Consider the following 16,203-nt stretch of genomic DNA (forward strand, 5'->3'; position numbering starts at 1 on the left):
ATCCTCTCTATACAGGAATCAGTGAGTCAGTCTTATCTCTCATAGCTGGTTCAGAACGCAGCAGTGAGACTCCTCACCGGTGCCAAGAAGAGAGACCACACCTCCCCTGCACTGGCCTAGTGTCACTGGTAACAGCGAAATACATACATTATTTTAAGATTCTTTTGTTTGTAAAGCACTGCAGTGAACCTCATCTCAAAAGGTTGGAGCAGTTTCCGCTGTTGGCCCTAAGTGGTGGAATAGTTTGCCACTAACAGTCACAGTTTCCCTCTTCAGCAATATCTTTAAAACCCATTTTAAGACCCATGTCTTTTGTTTAGTCTTCTAATCACATCAGATATGACTGATCACATTCTGTTTTTTCATTTGTTTTTATTCATGGTTCTCGTGCCCACAGATGTGCTATGACCAATGGTGCAGTTTTAATTTGCATAACACAACACACCATTAAAAAAAAAAAAAAACATTCATGTACCAACAGATAGATTATACAAATACAAGAGAGCAAATCTTGTAAAATAAGAAGTAACAAGTGTTCCCTGAATATTTATCTCATTAAATCATACGTCATATCCTGTTATATCCCCATGTGGGTGGTGCCTGTGGCGGCAGGGCCCTAATGCCCTTGTCTGTATCACCGCCTCTGTTGATTTCATGCACTGCAGCAGGAATATCGTCCCAGGAAAGCTGTCACTTTCCTCCTCTCCTGTGGATGGCGCCCCTCCAAGACAGGCTTGGACCATTTTGTGCAGTTTCGTGTGCAACAAAGTGCCGAGCTTGGCAGCTAGCGAGAGGAGAAAACCGACCCTTCTGAGATTGTCTATCTTTCCTGCGTTTTCACGCCGGTTTTCAGTGGTTTCTGGGCGTCCAGCGGCCTGTTGGAAGTTTAACACGATCCGGTCCTCGGGCGGTGTGAGGACGCTTCGTGGAGGAGCAAGGTGCTTTCCGATCGGAAAGGCAGGCGTAGCGTTAGCGAGCTGGCGTAGAAAAGAGAGAGCCAGAGCTACGCAGCGAGTCGGTCAGCCGGGGAGAGCCGGGAGGACCACGGCACAGCCGCCGCCAGCGCCACGGGGAGTCGGGGCCCGAGAGGGAGCCTGCCAGGCCCTCGGCTTGATGCACCCTGCCTGCCTCGCCTTAGCCGCAGTCCGAGATGGGGGAGACCAAAATTATCTACCACCTCGACGACCAGGAGACGCCGTATCTGGTGAAACTGTCGGTGCCGGCGGACAAAGTCACTCTGGCAGACTTCAAAAATGTCCTCAAGAAACCAAATTACAAATTCTTCTTCAAATCCATGGACGATGACTTCGGGTAACTGTTACGGGGTTTATTGCGTTTAACGCGGAGTCAGCCTTGTGTTTTCTCAGCGTTAGTGCAGCTGGGTTAACATTAACTCAGGGGCTCCCTCAGCCAGCTGGCCTGTCATCAGTCTTTGCCTTACCTGGCCGCCGATCATTAGCTAGCTTCCTGCTGCAGGTCCTTTGTTAGCTGCTAGCTCACGGCGTTAGCAGCTCTGCTCAGCGTCTCGACCCCGTTTGTTTACATTGCCCGTGCGGCTAGCTTATGCGTTTTGTGTGCCTCGACTTTCTCTGACCAAGTTTGGTGTGGGTCACTTTCACGAACACCAGAGAAGGCCCAGGCTGACACATCGACCACTTTTAGATGAAGTGGACACAGAGGTAGTTGATAAATTGATAGTAACGACTTACTGACGGTACTGCTGTCAGTAACCGGCTAACGTATGGAGGGTTTCTGCTAGCAGGCTAATGTCAGATCGTGAAGGGGCAGCTCCAGCTCCAGGCCCCTGCTGTTGTTGTCTGTTAGCCGAGGAATGCAGAGTTAAACACAGGAATGCCCTGTTCATCACCGTGGCAGCTTTATGAGCATGTCCTTTTGTGTTAAAACATGGCTGAACATGGCATGTTCCTCCAGACAGAGTAAAAAAAGGAGGAGATGTACTATTTTTAAAAAAAAACAAACAAAAAAAAAAAAACAGTTCAGCCAGGTTTCCAAAGTTGTTTTTGGCTTAACTCAAACTAGGGTGGGGCAACAACTTCTGGACATTTGCAAGTGGGAAAGAAATGTTTTGAAAGGGCTCAGAGCTATTCATATTGTGTAGAGTTGATATTCTGTAAATAAACTATTGAAACCCTCACTCCAGCCTGTGTTGGTATAGATTAAGCAACCTGAATAGAGACTGGAGCCCATGTTTACCAAGACTTTCAAAGAAAGTCTCACTTGACCATCACTATTCCTTCTTGTCTAAGAGGCACAACTATCCCTGTCATGACCAGTAGTTTCAGGCACTTGCTAAACCTATACCTGATTTGTTCTCTGGCAGTCCATTGTAGATTGACCAACTAGAAGAGTTTCCTGAAAATTCATTGGAATGAATTGGTTGAAAATATATGCTTACCCAGGAAATCTTTACATATCCTGTCTGATGTTATTTTCAGACCCAGTAGCTTTAATTTCTAGCACGCTTTGATATATTGAGCGACACTCAGTATTGCTTATATAAAGTGCCTGAACAAGTTTTCTTCTTTTGATTGGTTTTCCTCTGACACACAGTGATGTTGGTTTTCCCCCCAATACTCTGGTATTTTGTGGGAACACTGTTAATGGGTGTTAAAGTGTAAACCTGTAAAATCTTAACTGACACATTTACATGTTGACCAAGCCAAATTTCTCTGGTTCTTAATCTACATTCACTTAGATTAATTCATAAAAGAGGGCAGCATGTGGAGTTTCTCTTAACCTTTCTTGGGTTCCTTAAATATCTTGTTTCTTAACCTTAGTTACATTTTACCATCTAGTGAATGCAGATACAAACATCAAGGAGCAGTTCTATGTTGTATGTTTTATGCAGAAAGGTTTAGGAAATAAATCCGGGTTGTTGACCTGCTGTCATTACACAATAATCAGTCCTGACATTTTCTAAAGGCACTTTGTCAAGGCAGTATATCTTGTCGGCTGGCAGTGTAACAATGGCGTAGTAAGTGCACAGTGTCTGTCCTGGCTGATGGAAGTATCTCCATTGCCTCTGAATGCAGCCCCATGTTTTATTGCCCTGAGAGTGCTTTTTTGTTGGTAAAGGTTTACTGAAACAAAGCTTTGTTCTCTTTACAGGGTGGTAAAGGAGGAAATATCTGACGACAATGCTAAACTGCCCTGTTTCAATGGACGTGTGGTGTCATGGGTAGGTTCAAGATACGTTTTCTGGTTTGTTTATGTGCTTTTTTTGTTGTGCGCTTTTCTGTGTTCACTATATTTTGTGTGGTTAAGTGTCTGTGTGGCAACTGTGTGCGTGCATGTATAACAGCGATTCCCATCTGTTGGCCAGTGACCACAATTGTACTCCATTTCTAGGGAGAGGCTCTATGCATCTGCATGATAACATCATTATCACATAATGATCTTATGAGCAACACACGTGTGGAAACACCATCCTCTGTTTTTTTGTGCCCCTATGTTTCTAAGAATATGAGCTGTGATGGTTTTTGACTCATTTCATATGCTAGTGAGCACATGTATCGCATACGTACATGTGCTTGCATGTAGTATCTCATTTAGAGGCTCTGAGCAATAATCCTCCTGTCTCCATAAGAGACATCTGGTGCTGGTGCACAGTCTCCCTTCCTCTCTTCTCGACATTGAAATTGGATTAAGAGCAAGTGAAATCACAGGATAGGAGGAAAATACCCCAAAACAAAGAGCCTCACTGCATGTCATCTAACAAGAAGATTGAATCTCACAGGGAGGGCAGAATAAAGTTGAGGGAAAGAGTCCTCGATGTCTTAACGTGAAAGGCCAATGTTTTTGGTTAATTTCATACAGTGTGGTCGTAATTATAGAATTTATTTGAGAGTCATCAACACAGTGTTTTCGCTAAATGTTTGAGTGTATAATCCAGCGTGCTTGTTCCACTGTGTCCCGGTGCTCTGGTCATTTTCATTAGACTGTCTGGAGGTTTGGTTGGCTGTGGTTCAAAGTCAGTTCCTCTCTTTGTATGTGTGTGTGCGCGTGTGAATATGTTTGTTATCTCTTGGGGGTTGTTGAAATGTTCCATGCACAATGAAATGTTATTTCTGTTACAGCGTGTCCATTTGTTTGTCTCCATGGTTCATCTGTTGTTTCAATGGCCTGATTGATTGTTCTCTGGGGTACGAGGGCCTGGCTCACTATCACCACAAAACATCAGCACAACAGGCCAGCACCCTGAGTCTGCCCTTTAGTGTTTTATCGTCAGATGATCAACAGATTTTATCTATCTAATTATTTTCTTATACCTTAACTTAGTGCCCCTCAACTGTCTGGCTGTACAAATCAGATTTACTTCTGCTCTGTCTGCACTTTAAAGTAGATGGCAGATGTGATAGTACAAATATTGTATAAAGGTATAAATGAGATAGAAGCGTTAACAAGCCTTCTTTATATATTTTTCTTCTTACCATGTTAATTGTTATGCAACGAAAGACCAAAGCAAATTCCTCATAAGTGAAAACCTACTTGGCAATAAACCCGATTCTAATTCTGACAAAAATTAGTAGTGTGGCTTGTAATTACATCAAGAAGCACTTATTTCATTTCTGTTTTATCAGTCCAAACCTTTTATCTGTCTATACAAATATAACAATTTGCTTGTCTTACTATGTCTGTACAGGTGATTCAATTTGATATACTTGGTATAATGTCGCTCTTATTAAATCACTTGCCCCATTACAGTGCAAACTAGTTAACCTGCACTTTTTGTCTTAAGTTAGTAGACATACCACTCTTTTTCACTTGCAAGACTTTTATTAGTTTAAGTCAGTTAAAATGCAGAAATGACAGTTATTTCATGGCTTTAACTTCTTAAAAGTGGAGATTTCCTGTTTCGCCTTGTTGTGCAGTTTAGTAATATGAAAATCTTTGTGCTTTGGACTTTTGGGCAGACAAAAATACGTCATCACCTTGGGTTGTGGAAATTTGTGAAGGGCACGTTTGACAGTTTACGGTCGGAATTATTAATCAGTAATGAAAATGAATGTTATTTACTCAGCCCTAGGGAATGGTACAGCTGAACACTATGGAGGAAATATACAGTGTTAGATTAACTTGATGGATTTGGTGGTGATAACATTAAATGTGATTATAGAAACATGTTGTGAAAATCAACAGCCTATGCCTGCTGTGTAAATGAAATGAGCAAGATTTTTTTTGGCTGGACTCCCAGTACAAACAGCTGTATTTCTATCCAATCACACTACAGATACAGTATTGAAAAGTTGTTAAATAACAGTCATAAATAGCCCAGCTTTGAGATAAACAGCTCGCAAATTTTAGCGTTTTAACCAACCATAGGATTTTAATAGTGAAGATAGGCTCATACTAATCTCATGTTAGCTTTTAAACTTGTTTTGCATGCAAGTGCTTCATTTCTACTATGGACAATATCCAAGGTGCTACAAAACTCCAGATCCACAGCAGAATTAAAACAAACAAAAAAAAAAACAAACATCTTGAGCGAGCAGAACTAATGTTCACTGGAATGTGTTTGAAGTGAAAAAAGATGGAAATGCATGGAAACAGCTGAGTCTACTAATATTAAAATGTACTGGTGTTGTAATTCAGTCACGGTCCATTGAGACACACTTTTTCCCACACTTTGGTAACTGAGGCAACACTGTCAGGTAGACAAACCGCAAGTCTTGACACAGGTGTTTTCTTTCTCTCTCTCTCTCTTTTGAATGCACAGCTGCCTCTAGACAGCTTTGCTCTTTCAGCAGGAAATTAGGAGAAGACGAATTCATTTCTATATTTGAAAAGACATTGCAGCCCCTAAAGGAAGAGCACTTTTTTGGGCATGTTACAGGTTAGCAGCTGTGTTATTCTGTAGCCATGGTTTACGTACAGTCTGTAAATGCTGGTGAGCCTGTAGGCAGTGAGTGTACAGCAAGATATACCATCAAGCCCTTGAAGAAAGCTTAGTGTAAACACAGTAGTGCTCTGACATGGGGTCTGCTGCCCACTTGTTCCGTGTCTTTCTGTGTATTCTTCCCTCTGAGTCTTTGTCTCATCTCTGTGACTGACCTGAATCTCTGTTTGTTGACAGTTGGTGTCTGGAGATGGGGCCCACACAGACGCAGGCTCAGTGGCTGATAGTTTGGAGCCGACACCACCTTTGGAGAGGACCGGGGGCATTGGAGACTCAAGACCACCTTCCTATCAGTCAGTACACACTTACATTTTTTTTATTATTGTGCCAGAGAGAGATTTTGGATGTTTGTCTCTTTGTGTGTGTGAAAGAGAGATGCCATGCGTACTTTGTTTTTGTCTCTGTGTCTTGAATGAGTCCCTCTGTGTTTCCAAATAACTGCAGTAACAGAGGAAACAGCAAATTGAATAGAAAAATAAGACACCTTGTGACTGCCCAGACGGAGGAAAATACCTTTTTCTTCTACCCATTTATCATTAAGTTATCTCCATTCTGGAAATAAATCAGACCTCTGAATTAGTCATGTAGAGCACAGATTTCTGTCGCTCACGCTCGGTGTTTCAAGTCTTTTAGCTCTTAAATATATTTACTCAAAGGTGTGTAGTCGTGGCAGTTTTTACATATGCAAGTGCACTGTGGTTCATCTGCAAGTAAAGCTGTGCAAAGTGTGTAAAAGTCACACAATAGTAATAAAACAGAAACACTCACCAGACTGAAAGAAGTCAATCAACAACAATTGCTGCCAAATGTTCACCTACAGAGAGCAGCATCAACTACACTGAGCCAGAGGAGGCTTTACACTCAACGGCACAGGTTGTGATGCGATTATAACAAGAAGCACTCAGTATAAACACTTGTTTAAGTGGCTGTTCAATGAACTTAACTGCCCTGGTAATGATACAGTGTAATTCGATCTCTTTTTAACACCCACTCTCTCCTGTGCTCCCTCTCTGTCTGCAGTGGGAAAGCAGCAAGCGGTCGGGACAGTTTGGACAATGACACCGAAACCGGCTCCATGGTGTCGCAAAGGAGAGAGAGGGAGAGGCCAAGACGGAAGCACACTAATGACCACGGTCAGAAAACTGCCTGACACATCGCGTTTTTAATTGAACTTGATGTATTGGTTTTATTTGCATAATTTTCACAACTCATCAGCGTCATTTATCTGTTGGGTCAAACTCAAGTTTTTTCTATAATGGAGTCGTTTGCTTTTCCGTGCGGTATGTGCAGAGTGATGTTAAAGATGCAAATCTCCACACTTTTTATGAACATGTAAGATTGTAAGGCTTGTGCAGAGGTTTGAAAACATTTGTGGTACGATGATGTAGAGAATCAGCCCTATCACCTAGTCAGAATAACAGGTAGATGCTTTACAATTGTCAGATGTTCACATGAATATGCTCAGACAGTTGTGGGATTGGTATGGAAATTTGTGCTGTGGTGTGAAGGCTCTAGTTTGGCTTTAACTTACATTTATTAATTAGATACTAATCAGTGAGGAGCAGGTATGTTTGAAGATGCGATAAATTCAGGTCACAGTCAACAGATTTTGTCTGACCCCTGATAAACGGACTGACCTAAATATGTCTCTTGATTGTAGCAGTCTGATTTGTGGGCACAGTTTTCATTTTCTCTGTGTCATGTGTTGAACACACATGTTTTCATGTGTCATGTGCATCCTGATCATTAATGCTATCCTGTTGCAGGTGGGAGGCAGAATGGCTACTCATCACGGGGAATGGGACGTGGGGGAGCTGAGTACGACAGCTGCTCATCCTTCATGAGCAGCGAGTTGGAGTCCACTTCTTGCTTTGATTCAGAGGATGACGATGCAACCAGCAGGTCAGACGATCAGCTTGTTCATAAGTGCGTCTCCCAGTGGGAGAAAGGCATTTGGCTTGAGGAATGTATCTGGAATTACAGATGATGGGTTTTGGCAGAGATTAGTACAGTCTAATTGTCTAGTGGTTTTTGTGGTCACCCCCCCCGGGTCTCCTCCAGGAGATGTAGAAATATCTGCAACCCACTTAAAAACCTTTGCTGTTCTCAGTCTTTAGGCATCTCCCAGGATGTTTTTTTTCCTGTTGGTGCAACTCTAATAGATCTGGATCAAAGTTTCATTAGTTGGAGATTCTGTCTCCCAAAGAAAGAAAAATATTTTGCCTTAACAAAATTTCTGGACGATTTCTTAGTCAGATCATAACTTCTGAACAAAGTAAGCTGGATGTTGTCTCACAAATGGTTAAAGCTGGGCCTGACTCCGGGCAAGCATCACTTCTATTATGGAAACTGTGATTAAAGTCTTAAGTACATAACAGTGAGGTTTTCATTTGACATTTAGATAAAGTTACATGGGGACAGTTTGATTATGTTTCTGTCCACATATTTTTTATTTACATTATGATCTGTCCTGGTCTTTTTTTAAGCTTAATTTCGGTAGTTCTGATGACTGAATTTACATAGAGTAATTTCTCATTTAAATAATCACATATCAAATATTTGGCCATTAGCTCACATATTACAGCTTTTCCATGTCTCTTCTTATATTCAGGTTTAGCAGCTCCACTGAACAGAGCTCCTCTCGCCTAATGAGACGACACCGCCGTCGCCGACGAAAACCTAAGGCCTCCAATATGGACAGGGTGAGACCTCACAAACGCTTGGAAGTACAGGACTGAAATTCAACTGTAGACTTCTTTGTTAAAATTTTGGTCTAGTTTCTGACTTTTGATTATTCCCACATTTCTTCACTTTCCACCCACTTCTCATCTTTCTTCCCTCCAGTCTTCGTCATTCAGCAGCATCACAGACTCCACCATGTCTCTGAACATCATCACGGTCACTCTCAACATGGGTAAGTGACTTTGCCACGTGGAAGTACATATCAGAATGAGAACCTCCTTATGTAATAACACACTGAGCCAAAGTTCAAAAACTCCTTCACAAGACAGGAAAATACACAAATATAAAACAATTTGTTCCATATTGATGCAGGTCGTGATCATCTTTTCTGTTTTTTCTTGCTTCACTGCTGCTTCACTTCACTCTTGAATACACATTGTCTGTTCCTCTCCACCTCACAGAGAAGTACAACTTTTTGGGCATCAGTATTGTGGGTCAGAGTAATGAGAGGGGAGATGGAGGAATCTACATTGGCTCTATCATGAAGGGAGGAGCTGTGGCTGCAGATGGACGCATAGAGCCTGGGGACATGCTGTTGCAGGTGTGTGTGTGTGTGTGTGTGTGTCTGTCTGCGTGTGTGTGAGATGGAGAGAGAGAGAGAGAGACATACAGGATGAAAAATGTGTGTTGGTGGTTACCTGGGACGAGGACCAGGAAAGTCTGTGTGTAGGTAATTGCATGTTGTGTTTGCATTTAGTGCCAGCACCTGAAGTGAAGTGGAAGAACTTTGTAATGTGAGGGCAATCAAGTTTTTTTTTTTTTTAAATTCAGAAAGTCATATGTATCAATGCTACAAATGTGTTTAAATGTATGTCATTACACGACGTGATTAAAGATTGTTACAAGCCATTTTCTTTTAATTCATTCCTCTTTCCCTGCTTATTTACATTTCCACGCATGCAACCTGAAACACTTATACCTGCTAATGGCTTTGTGCAGTGGGATTTAGTGGAATGGCTGTTAGGCAGTGAAAACATTACATGTCTTTAGATAGGAGTGTCAGATCTGTCCTGTATTGTTATATTTTGAGAAGCAGATTTTACTCATGTTTTTGTCAATCTAATGTCTTCACTCTGAGAGATTATAATATATATTTTTTCTTTCATTTTTATCCCTGTAGGTGAACGACATCAACTTTGAGAACATGAGCAATGACGATGCAGTTCGAGTGCTGAGGGACATCGTGCACAAACCAGGGTAATCAGCATGTTTTAATACAAACAAGCATTTTCTTTAATAAATAAGAATATTATTCCACAAAACTAAGGGGCAACATAAGAACATAACAGGATTCAGTGTTAATGGTCTGTGTCTGTGTTTATTACCAGCCCCATTACGCTGACTGTGGCTAAGTGCTGGGACCCAAACCCCCGGAGCTGCTTTGCTCTGCCAAGGAGTGAGTGTTTGTTTCTTCTTCCTTGTTCTGATTTGGTATGTGTTACTCGGTACTCGGATAAGATCACCAACTCCAACTGCCTTCCCTACCTTTTCATTCAACAGGTGAGCCAATCCGGCCCATTGACCCAGCAGCGTGGGTGTCCCACACGGCGGCCATGACCGGGGTATACCCCGCTTATGGCATGAGCCCTTCCATGAGCACCGTCACATCCACCAGCTCCTCCATCAGTAGCTCTATCCCAGAGACTGAACGTGAGTGACCCCCCCCGCAGCTGCATGTTGTGGCGTGTTATCAAGGCACTTTCACTCAAAACAATGTGACCATCCTACCTGAACTCTTACTCACAGTTTTCCATTTGCTTTCATTTTCTCTCTACAGTCTTTTTGCTCACATGCTACCCCCTCTTTGAATTTGCAATATGCTACTTTATGCTTCTTTATACTTTGTTTTACTGCCCCCTTACCCCCTTTTACAGTATCTACTATTTTTTCTGTTGGCCTTTTGATAACATTGTTGTGAAGGCAGTTAAGAAATAAATTCAACCATTCACACTATTATGATATAAACATAAAGTCCTCCAGGATTGTTAACATGTCAGGATTTGGCTTCCTTTGAACATTCAATACTCAAACATTTTGGAGCACCCACCCCCATGACCTCCAAAAATGCAGTAATATCACTATCTTCCTCTTGCGTGTTAGTAAATCTCCGTGTTAAGTGTGGCCCTGCCCTTTCACTGCATTCCTGCGACTTCTCTGTTCCATTTTTTTATTGTGCTCAGCCTCACGGCCTCCATCTGTTCAGTAACTCTTGTCAAAACCGAGCTCATAACTCACAACTTTCATCCCCCCTGTAATCTTTGTAAGGACAGTTGTGTTTTTTCTTCCTTTCTGGAGAGAAATCTTTCCTCTCTCGACACACTTTCTAGGCCAAATCAATAGACATTCATGGGGATTTTACCTTTCGGACAAAATTTCACTTCAAATCCGAATCATTTCACACTTAACAGAAAATAAAAAGAGAGGTTTTTGCTGGTACACCTTGCATTCCTGTCACCATTTGTACAAAGTAATGGTGAATTTTAAATATGCTTTGGATAATTGGTCAACTGTATTATTGCCAGGAGATATTTCAAGTGCAGCTACGGTGAAGTTTGGAAGGAGAAAATAAATCTGCTATCTAAAATATCAGTGGCAGAGTTCAGGTTTCTATTAAAAAAAGCAATACATTCTGTAATGCAATGGAGCCAATCAAAAGGGCTTGTTTTGATTGGCTCCATTGCCAATCAAATTTGCAATCAGTTTTGCAAAAGAGTTTGAGTATAGTTAATGTGCTATGACAACAGCTACCTTTGTTTGCTTGTTCACAAGTAAGTGGAAGCTGAAAAAGTAATATCTGAAATCAAACTGTCACGTGTGCAATATTCCCAACAGATGTTCACACCCTTTTTATTTTAAGTCGCGAGACATTCTTGAAAATAAAGAACTCACTGATTGAAGTGGAGCTAGCTGAGGCAGGGCGAGGGGGAAGTGGGAACACCAAGAAGTAAATTACAACACTCAATCAAAATTTCTAGTCTAGGAATGCAATAAACCTCAGTTAGATGATATGTAAGATACTATGGTGTTCTAGGGAGGACGCTTATTTCATTATGGTCAGACTTTAGTTGGGGTTATATCAAGATCAGCTCAGTTGTAGTCCAGATTAAACAAAGATCAAGCCTGATCTGGTCTGATTCAGGGTCAAGACAGAACAGGGGTCAAATTACAGTCCAGACCACAGGAAACCAAATATTATTTGTGGCAAATTCCAAAACAGGCCAACATTTTTTAGTTGTCCAGATAACAGTACTCAGCCGTTCTTTCATTCAAACATTTAGAAAAAAATACAGAATGCAACTCAACAGTTTTTATACTTGTGGGGGATTAATTTCTTTGTCCTTGAAACAGCTTCAGTGGTAAATATTTTAGATTTGAGACTGATTGGACCTAAATGTTTCAACTCTGACAAGATGATGTGGTTCAGCTCCTGTGTTAACTTATACATGTGTTCTCTGATCTATCCTAGGATTCGATGACTTCCACCTCTCCATCCACAGCGACATGGCAACAGTTGCTAAGGCCATGGCCTGCCCAGAGTCAGGTCTGGAGGTGCGGGACAGGATGTGGCTGAAGATCACCATTGCTAATGCCTTCATTGGTACGTCTGTCAAAGCAGTGGGCATTGTCTAGCATGAGTTATTTCTTTTTATTGCAATTTTATAAAAATTTGATTTCAGTTTTCATTTCAACGGTTTAATGACATCCAGCCTAATTATCCATGAATGCAGTTTGCCCTTTTAAATAGCAGCTGGTTAATTGATCATAGTTGGACATGAGAGCAGTGATATCTCCAGTGCTTTTTACATGTATATTTAAACGATCATGGTGTCAGTTGTTGCCGGCTAAAACAGTACTCTGAACATTAAAATCAGATGTTAACTATACTGTAGACAAATTTAAATAGTCATCTTGGATATTATGATATATGAATAAGTAGTTGATGAGAAGGCGTAGAATATAATGAGCAAATCTTCATGTTTTAGCCAAAAATGTGTGTGTGTGTTTTTGTCTCTTCAGGTTCTGATGTGGTGGACTGGCTCTTCCATCATGTGGAAGGCTTCTCGGATCGCCGTGAAGCCCGTAAATATGCCAGCAACCTGCTGAAGGCGGGCTACATCCGCCACACTGTCAACAAGATCACCTTCTCTGAACAGTGCTACTACGTCTTCGGAGACCTCTGTGGCAGTAAGTGCACACTGAACTCTTTGATTAGTTAAGATTGTCTTAAGCAGTGAAAACAACTGTCCATAAAGTTTAATGGTTCAGTTGTATTTCCTGCTACATCTTTATAATGGACTATTGCAAAGGAGGATGAACAATTTCTAGAAGTAAAAGTCTAAATCACTTTTTCTTCCTCTTTCTCTCTCAGACATGACTCACTTGTCTCTTCACGACCATGATGGTTCCAGTGGAGGTGCATCAGATCAAGACACCCTGCCTCCTCTGCCCCACCCAGGGGCAGCTCCCTGGCCCATGACCCTGCCCTACCAGTTTCCCATCCCTCACCCTTACGACCTGCCACAGCCCTTCCATGGTGGACCAGGTGCTGGCAGTGCAGGGAGCCAGCACAGTGGTGAGTGCAGTTTAACTGGGGAACTATTTTAATGCCATATTCAATATTGTAAAAGTGACATTTCATTGAAAATCTGTCTTTTGAGTATGAAACACTCCACGCCCTATGTGGAGTTAAATGTGGCTGGATTGAGTTTGCTGCCTCATAAAGTGAGACATTTTCATGGTTAAAAAAAAAAAAATCATCAAATATCTGTAGAAACCTTTCAAACAGCTGGATATTTCTTTTCTTTATTATCCATGTGTATGCTGCAAACACTATGTTGCAAACCCAAAGTTTTTCCAAAACATATCAAAATACGATTCTTCTGGAAGAGCTGCAGAGTTTCCAGAAGAGCAACACAGAAGCATTGAAATGTTGAATGTTGTTGTATGATTGTAACAAACATGAAGCAGCAAACTGCAAACCTTTAACAACCACTTTTCAAGCCAGCAGACCAGACTTCTTGTCTGGTTTGGCTGAAGTGTCACTCTGCACAGAAGGATTTAAAGTAATAGTGCAGCACTTTGTTAACCTTTACATCTTGTTTGCTGTCTTACCTAGAGCCCTATAAATATAAATGTTATCTCCAAACTTTCTATACAGTTATAAGTCCAGTGCATGTTTAAATAAGCTTACTTCAAAGACTTGAAGGACACAGTGTGGCTCTGTGAAGAGTGAAAAATATTCCTTCCAGAAGCTCCAAAGCTACCTTATTTACATGTAGTACTTTGTGTATTGAACATGTGTAGAAATAGAAAACCAGACGTTGTGGGTTTGGGAGCAGTTTGCTTATGTAACTGAGATATTTACTGACCAACAACAGCTGGGCAGGCTGACTGCACACAACATCTGGGATGTCCTGTTCTAATTTTATGGTTGCACTCTACCAAAACTTCAGTTTACTGGTGAATAATTTACAAGCTAACAAGATACAACATCTAAAAACAGTTAAAGATGTGTTCTATTTCTTTTAATGGAAGATAAATGTTTCTCTTGCTTGCAACCTTTGTGCTAAGCTAGACTAACATCCCACACCTCTAACAGATGCAAAGAGACTAAATCTTTTCATCTCTCTGGATTTGATGTCATATGTTGGAACAAGCATCCATTGCAATATAATAAGTTCCTTGTAATCATATAAACTATTATGGTTTTAAAGTCATCATTCTGAAGAACTTTCTGTCAGAGCAAGGCTGTTTGTGGTAATAAAATGAAAACATGTAACTGCCTCCGGTAATGGCTGAGCTGTTTGGCCTGCGAAGGCAGTGATTTCTCCGTGACCGTGTGTGCATTAGTCATGAAGCTCTCCTGAGAGTCTCCCACAAACTGGGTCAGTGCTGTCTGCGTCACTTCATTGGCACCCAGATGGGAGAGAGAAGCTCATGTAGGTCATGCAGATTTAATTAAAAAAAGAAAAAGAAAAAAAACCTAACGTACGTCCCACTAGGATAATAAGCATTGTCTCTTCTGCTGTGTCCGCAGGAAGCAGTGGTTCAAACTGCAGCAAGAACGAGGGTCGGAAGTCTGGCGGCAGCGGCAGTGAATCTGAGATCAGGAGCCACCGAGCTCCAAGCGAGCGCTCGGTGGCTCCCCCTAGTGAACGAAGCATCCGTAGCTCTGTCAGCCACCGCAGTGCCAATTCCCACTCAATAGCCTATGGGCCTGGCCTTGTCTATGGGCCCCCCGGCCTGCCCCCCCAGCCTCCACATCTGTCTACCGCCGCACCTGGCGCCCCACCAGGCAGAGAGCTTGCCTCCGTTCCCCCTGAGCTCACCGCATCACGCCAGTCTCTGCGCATGGCGGTGGGCAACGCCGGAGAATTCTTTGTCGATGTGATGTGATGCAGGTTATAGGCTGATAACAGAGTAGCAGATTGGGCCTTTCTCATGTCATTAAAAGGCTGAGAAGGAAAGCGGGACAGGAAAGGAGGGAGGGAAGATTGCAAAAGCTGAAACCCGAGGCTGTGATTCCACTTTCCTAAAAGCAGAAATGGAACCAATCCTGCTGTGTATGCTCTTGTGCTTTTCTTCCTAGTTGTAGTGGCCATACTTTCTTCAGTGAAGAAACCCCCTCACTCAAGATGGAACCAAAGCGCCTTTCTCATTCTCCGCTCCTCAGCGGGGAAGAGTTTGTGTGAGGACAAAAAGCAGGAGAGAGAGAGGGGGGAGGTAGTGGAAAGGGACAGCTGGGGAAGATGACTCAGCGCTTTTCTACATGGATGTTTTTCATTTGTTCTTCTCTTCACTCTTCCCTCCTCTCTGCCTTCCTTATCTAACATTTTCTGTCCTCCCCCACCCCTGTCCACGTCAAAACTGAGAAAGAAAAAGAAGCCTCTTCCCTCCTTCTGTTCTTTCAACTCCCACTTGCTGACCTCTAACAAGAAAAAAAAAAACTGAAAGAAATCTGAAATGAACACTAACTGTTAACCTTATTCAGACTTAAATGTTTGCTTGACTTAAGAGAGAAAGAAATGGAAAAATTTGTATGTAGTGCAAGAGAATCGCAGTCCTTCTTACTGTAAGAATGCATTTGTTTTATTATATGCGTAGTTGGTCACAACTAGATTCATTTCCCAACGCTTAACATGAGCATCCAGCTTCAAGAGTCATTTTTACACTACACAGCTGCATTTTCATCTGTTAACCAGAGCATTTTCAGACTCTGTCTTGTGACAATGTATAGTGGAAAAAAAAATTTTCTTACCATGTCTTTCACACTACTCTTTTATCAAGGAAAAAAAAATTCTTTTTATTTATAAATATAGTTTTATGACTTAACTTTGCTGCTCTGCGTTATGTTTTTATTTGAGTGTGTGCGCATATGTTTTTTGAGGCATAACTTTGCAGCCCAGTCCAACACCCCCACAACCCCCACCCCCTATGATACCTGAGGTCATATTTGCATTTAAGAGCAGTGGATTCCAGACTGTCCAGGAGCAGGAATGTGAAGGTTAGGAAATCTGGTGCACAGATGTGTGTGTGTGTGTGGG

At 41.8% G+C, this 16,203-nt stretch overlaps 1 protein-coding gene across 1 annotated transcript; it reads left to right on the forward strand.

Annotated features, from left to right (window-relative positions):
• The first annotated feature begins 440 nt into the window (after positions 1–440).
• Positions 441–15,991, forward strand: LOC139628897 (segment polarity protein dishevelled homolog DVL-3-like). Its single transcript, XM_071491055.1, has 15 exons — positions 441–1,311; positions 3,130–3,199; positions 6,095–6,210; positions 6,938–7,050; positions 7,684–7,819; positions 8,529–8,619; positions 8,762–8,831; positions 9,061–9,200; positions 9,780–9,856; positions 9,988–10,055; positions 10,160–10,309; positions 12,126–12,257; positions 12,677–12,844; positions 13,029–13,232; positions 14,697–15,991. Exons 1-15 carry the CDS (start codon positions 1,151–1,153, stop codon positions 15,053–15,055), a joined length of 2,055 nt encoding a protein of 684 aa, XP_071347156.1. The 5' UTR covers positions 441–1,150; the 3' UTR covers positions 15,056–15,991.
• Positions 15,992–16,203: the final 212 nt, after the last annotated feature.

This window comes from Trachinotus anak, unplaced genomic scaffold (genome assembly GCF_046630095.1).
Source record: "Trachinotus anak isolate AG129_WGS33_773 ecotype Australia unplaced genomic scaffold, CSIRO_AGI_Tana_v1 ptg000012l, whole genome shotgun sequence".
NCBI classification, from domain to species: Eukaryota; Metazoa; Chordata; class Actinopteri; order Carangiformes; family Carangidae; genus Trachinotus; species Trachinotus anak.

What these genes read in the sequence shown, in the direction of transcription:
- LOC139628897 (XM_071491055.1), top strand. Translation starts at nt 1,151, where the DNA reads ATGGGGGAGACCAAAATTATCTACCACCTCGACGACCAGGAGACGCCG. An exon ending in AGGCCTCCAATATGGACAGG is followed by an intron (nt 8,620 to 8,761) that starts GTGAGACCTCAC and finishes TCTTCCCTCCAG; the next exon opens with TCTTCGTCATTCAGCAGCAT. An exon ending in GACATCGTGCACAAACCAGG is followed by an intron (nt 9,857 to 9,987) that starts GTAATCAGCATG and finishes GTTTATTACCAG; the next exon opens with CCCCATTACGCTGACTGTGG.